The 6,139-nt window shown below is 59.3% G+C and overlaps 1 protein-coding gene across 1 annotated transcript; it reads left to right on the top strand.

Annotated features, from left to right (window-relative positions):
* The first annotated feature begins 2,654 nt into the window (after positions 1-2,654).
* LOC138354646 (collagen alpha-1(I) chain-like) lies at positions 2,655-4,298 on the top strand. Its single transcript, XM_069309003.1, has one exon. It carries the CDS (start codon positions 2,655-2,657, stop codon positions 4,296-4,298), a length of 1,644 nt encoding a protein of 547 aa, XP_069165104.1.
* The last annotated feature ends 1,841 nt before the right edge of the window (positions 4,299-6,139 follow it).

Here is a 6,139-nt window from a genome sequence, read left to right as displayed (position 1 = left end):
TACTGTACGATCAGTTCTACGAGCTGGCAGCAACCGCATAGGAGGAGGTTTTTCTTCTCTATCTGGTGATGCCGAGATTCAATTTCATTATTATTCACCCCATACCCATCCCGTGGGCGGTGGTGGACCCCATACCCCATCCCGTGGGCGGTGGTGGACCCCATACCCCATCCCGTGGGCGGTGGTGGACCCCATACCCCATCCCGTGGGCGGTGGTGGACCCCATACCCCATCCCGTGGGCGGTGGTGGACCCCATACCTCATCCCGTGGGCGGTGGTTGACCCCATACCCCATCCCGTGGGCGGTGGTGGACCCCATACCTCATCCCGTGGGCGGTGGTGGACCCCATACCCCATCCCGTGGACGGTGGTGGACCCCATACCTCATCCCGTGGGCGGTGGTGGACCCCATACCCCATCCCGTGGGCGGTGGTGGACCCCATACCTCATCCCGTGGGCGGTGGTGGACCCCATACCCCATCCCGTGGGCAGTGGTGGACCCCATACCTCATCCCGTGGGCGGTGGTGGACCCCATACCCATCCCCTGGGCGGTGGTGGACCCCATACCCCATCCCGTGGGCGGTGGTGGATCCCATACCCCATCCCGTGGGCGGTGGTGGACCCCATACCCCATCCCGTGGGCGGTGGTGGACCCCATACCTCATCCCGTGGGCGGTGGTGGACCCCATACCCCATCCCGTGGGCGGTGGTGGACCCCATACCTCATCCCGTGGGCGGTGGTGGACCCCATACCCATCCCCTGGGCGGTGGTGGACCCCATACCCCATCCCGTGGGCGGTGGTGGACCCCATACCTCATCCCGTGGGCGGTGGTGGACCCCATACCCATCCCCTGGGCGGTGGTGGACCCCATACCCCATCCCGTGGGCGGTGGTGGACCCCATACCCCATCCCCTGGGCGGTGTCATAAGTGTTCAAAGGGGTTTTATTATGTGTCGTGTAGGTCAGTGTTTTGAGGCGTCAAGTGTTGGCCTTACAGGGGTGGTCTAGGGTGACCACGGGAGGGGTGGTCTAGGGTGACCACGGGAGGGGTGGTCTAGGGTGACCACGGGAGGGGTGGTCTAGGGTGACCACGGGAGGGGTGGTCTAGGGTGACCACGGGAGGGGTGGTCTAGGGTGACCACGGGAGGGGTGGTCTAGGGTGACCACGGGAGGGGTGGTCTAGGGTGACCACGGGAGGGGTGGTCTAGGGTGACCACGGGAGGGGTGGTCTAGGGTGACCACGGGAGGGGTGGTCTAGGGTGACCACGGGAGGGGTGGTCTAGGGTGACCACGGGAGGGGTGGTCTAGGGTGACCACGGGAGGGGTGGTCTAGGGTGACCACGGGAGGGGTGGTCTAGGGTGACCACGGGAGGGGTGGTCTAGGGTGACCACGGGAGGGGTTTATCACTCTTGTGTTGTGTGCCTTAAGGCAGGTGGACCTACCTGTAGTGTGCTGTAACCCTCGTCTCCTGCTCATGTGGAGTCACGGGGGATTAATGTAAGATCGAGCTGGTAAGGTATTTATTGCTCTACTTCAAGGGTCAATAAATTATATACTAAGGTTTTAACCAGGAGTTGCAATGTCTCTGGAGTTGATGTCTCAAGACGTCAGTCCATATATGGTTAGTTATACTTTCCTGGGAATTGTTCCCCCCTGGGGGCCGGGCCTGACCTAGCCTTACTAGTTAGGAACACCATTGCCTTAACCATTGACCCTACAGAGCAAGCACTCGCCATTAACAGGCTCTCCCCACGTATCAGCATTACTGCATGGACATTACGCAGGACTTATTTATTTCTGTATACAAGAGTTGTTACATTCGTGTAGAGCCACCAGCACACAGCGTCTCGGGCAGGTCCTTAATACTATGCTCCCTGCAACACGACCCGACTAATTATTTTTGAACAATCAACTTTGTGTTGAATGATGAGAGAACTTGTGTGTGAGGTCGTTGTAGTACAGTCACTTGTGGTGGTGTGTACCATTAATGGGTGGTCTGGGTGTGGGAGCCAGAGTTCTTGTATGTAACACAGTTGTCTCATGGAGTGGTGGTTAAGTCGACCATCCATGACTTGGTAATGAGGGATCAGGTAGGCCAGCCCCTTCACCCGTCACCTTGTGTCTGCCCACCTGGGACACCACCCCCACACACACCCCCACACACACCCCCATGTTTGGAGTGGAGACGACGGAGAGGAACAGGTGAAGGCAAAGTTTACAAAATATGAAACACAATGTGAGTTATGATAGCAGGCGGGTTGTCCCCGCCTTGCTGACACCATGTTATGACAGCAGCACCACCACCTCCTCCTCCTCCCCTACCAGTACCTCACCCCCCCCCCCCCCGCCTCTACCAGCACCTCAACCCCCTCGCCCTCAGCCTGTACAAGAACCTCAACCCCCTCAGCCTCCCCCCCTACTACCAGCACCTCACCCCCCCCCCTACTACCAGCACCTCACCCCCCCCCTACCAGCACCTGACACCCCCCCCCCCCTACCAGCACCTGACACCCCCCGCCTCTACCAGCACCTGACACCCCCCGCCTTCACAAATAACTACCATGAAGACGAGGCAGAAGTGACCGCCAGGGAAGGTAGTTACCAGACGAGAGCACTGAGCCCATCACTATATAGCTCTTATGGGGTCTATATGGAGAGACTACCACCACTTGGACCACGGGGCCTGGCCAAGACCCCACCACTTGGACCACGGGGCCTGGCCAAGACCCCACCACTTGGACCACGGGGCCTGGCCAAGACCCCACCACTTGGACCACGGGGCCTGGCCAAGACCCCACCACTTGGACCACGGGGCCTGGCCAAGACCCCACCACTTGGACCACGGGGCCTGGCCAAGACCCCACCACTTGGACCACGGGGCCTGGCCAAGACCCCACCACTTGGACCACGGGGCCTGGCCAAGACCCCACCACTTGGACCACGGGGCCTGGCCAAGACCCCACCACTTGGACCACGGGGCCTGGCCAAGACCCCACCACTTGGACCACGGGGCCTGGCCAAGACCCCACCACTTGGACCACGGGGCCTGGCCAAGACCCCACTACTTGGACCACGGGGCCTGGCCAGGGCCCCACCACTTGGACCACGGGGTCTGGCCAGGGCCCCACCACTTGGACCACGGGGCCTGGCCAGGGCCCCACCACTTGGACCCCGGGGCCTGGCCAGGGCCCCACCACTTGGACCCCGGGGTCTGGCCAGGGCCCCACCACTTGGACCCCGGGGTCTGGCCAGGGCCCCACCACTTGGACCCCGGGGTCTGGCCAGGGCCCCACCACTTGGACCCCGGGGTCTGGCCAGGGCCCCACCACTTGGACCCCGGGGTCTGGCCAGGGCCCCACCACTTGGACCCCGGGGTCTGGCCAGGGCCCCACCACTTGGACCCCGGGGTCTGGCCAGGGCCCCACCACGTGGACCCCGGGGTCTGGCCAGGGCCCCACCACTTGGACCCCGGGGTCTGGCCAGGGCCCCACCACTTGGACCCCGGGGTCTGGCCAGGGCCCCACCACTTGGACCCCGGGGTCTGGCCAGGGCCCCACCACTTGGACCCCGGGGTCTGGCCAGGGCCCCACCACTTGGACCCCGGGGTCTGGCCAGGGCCCCACCACTTGGACCCCGGGGTCTGGCCAGGGCCCCACCACTTGGACCCCGGGGTCTGGCCAGGGCCCCACCACTTGGACCCCGGGGTCTGGCCAGGGCCCCACCACTTGGACCCCGGGGTCTGGCCAGGGCCCCACCACTTGGACCCCGGGGTCTGGCCAGGGCCCCACCACTTGGACCCCGGGGTCTGGCCAGGGCCCGACCACTTGGACCTCGGGGTCTGGCCAGGGCCCGACCACTTGGACCCCGGGGTCTGGCCAGGGCCCCACCACTTGGACCCCGGGGTCTGGCCAGGGCCCCACCACTTGGACCCCGGGGTCTGGCCAGGGCCCCACCACTTGGACCCCGGGGTCTGGCCAGGGCCCCACCACTTGGACCCCGGGGTCTGGCCAGGGCCCCACCACTTGGACCCCGGGGTCTGGCCAGGGCCCCACCACTTGGACCCCGGGGTCTGGCCAGGGCCCGACCACTTGGACCCCGGGGTCTGGCCAGGGCCCCACCACTTGGACCCCGGGGTCTGGCCAGGGCCCGACCACTTGGACCCCGGGGTCTGGCCAGGGCCCGACCACTTGGACCCCGGGGTCTGGCCAGGGCCCGACCACTTGGACCCCGGGGTCTGGCCAGATGTGTCCAATTAGGAGAGGGAAGGAGACAACACTTCATTACGGAAGTATGAGTGAAAATACTGTAGCCGGACAAGTGAGAGAGAGAGAGAGGGGCAGGTGGTGTAGCCTAGTGAGAGAGAGAGAGAGGGGGGGGCAGGTGGTGTAGCCTAGTGAGAGAGAGAGAGAGAGAGGGGGGGGCAGGTGGTGTAGCCTAGTGAGAGAGAGAGAGGGGGGCAGGTGTAACTAAGAACAGTAACTAACAACAGCCAGTCTTCACAGTAACTAACAACAGCCAGTCTTCACAGTAACTAACAACAGCCAGTCTTCACAGTAACTAACAACAGCCAGTCTTCACAGTAACTAACAACAGCCAGTCTTCACAGTAACTAACAACAGCCAGTCTTCACAGTAACTAACAACAGCCAGTCTTCACAGTAACTAACAACAGCCAGTCTTCACAGTAACTAACAACAGCCAGTCTTCACAGTAACTAACAACAGCCAGTCTTCACAGTAACTAACAACAGCCAGTCTTCACAGTAACTAACAACAGCCAGTCTTCACAGTAACTAACAACAGCCAGTCTTCACAGTAACTAACAACAGCCAGTCTTCACAGTAACTAACAACAGCCAGTCTTCACAGTAACTAAGATAATACTTTCCAACGCAGAAATGAAGAAAAAGCGCGTATTGAGAACTATGCCTCTTCAACGCAAGCAGAGCTAATTGCCATTGTTATGGCGTTAAGGTTCCTTGAACGGAACACTAATGGTGCAGTGATCTGCACTGATTCAAAAGCAGCGCTACAAAGCCTAAGTCAAAATCGGGCAGAAAATCTTGCGATAGTCGCTGAGGTCAAGAGAGCTGTGAGAGTACTTACCAATCAGGGAAGAGTCGTCAAGTTTCTGTGGATCCCCTCCCATGTTGGGGAGCCCCTCCCATGTTGGGGATCCCCTCCCATGTTGGAATATGTGGGAATGAACGAGCAGATGTGCTGGCTGCTGAAGGCGCTGAAGGAGACCATATTGAATACTTCATACACAAGACTACTACAAATTAGAGGTATTGTCAGGCAACATCACCGTGACAAGGTAACTGAGGAAAGGAGGATAGAAGCACAAACCAGTGAATCTGTACAACATGGTTGCAGCTGGCAATCCCAATCATTATGGCCGAAGAGGAGGACGACGAGAGAGAGAATCAGTAATAGCGAGAATCCGTCTTGGATACAAATATCCATGGAGATATGGAATGGAAACAACAGATGAACAGCGGAGTTGCAGAATCTGTGGTGAGAGTGATGGACACCGCCTTGACCACTATCTACGTGAATGTGAACACCTGAGAGACATTAGGAATATGTGTAGAATAATAAACCCCACATTGTTTGAGTTAGGAAAACATTATTTGTCAAATATTGATACTGTTCTTAAAAGGTTTCCCCATTTTGCACCCGCAAGATAAGGTAAGCTTTTAAGGGTTGATAGATGTTAATCTTCTTGTTTGAAGAGTTGTTCACTTGAGACAGTTAAGCAAGTCCCAGCTGTGTCTGAGTACAAGTGACAGGATGAACAACCCAGCGGGTTTTCTTCCTATTGGGGAGTGTTGTACATGCTGCTATGGCGGTGTGTCCACTCAAGATGAGTGGCGCTGCCCAATAAACTCGCCCCTCGGGGCAAAATTTAAAAATTTAACAGGACAAAGAAAGTCTTCCATAATCACTCACCACCACCTACTCTTTTACTGCCAATCAGGCCGCCCTCCCTTTCCCTTCCCCCTCCCATACCCACCATACCCACCCACTACCTGCCCAACATCTGCCAGCTGTCGCCAGTACCCAGCGTCCACCCTCCCTCCCTCCTCCTCCTGCTGCTGCTGCTGCTGCTGCTGCTGCTGCTGCTGCTGCTGCTGC

Source organism: Procambarus clarkii, chromosome 64 (assembly GCF_040958095.1).
Source record: "Procambarus clarkii isolate CNS0578487 chromosome 64, FALCON_Pclarkii_2.0, whole genome shotgun sequence".
Classification (NCBI taxonomy): domain Eukaryota; kingdom Metazoa; phylum Arthropoda; class Malacostraca; order Decapoda; family Cambaridae; genus Procambarus; species Procambarus clarkii.
Note: the sequence above shows the minus strand (reverse complement) of the source record. Positions and strands in the feature narration are given on the sequence as shown.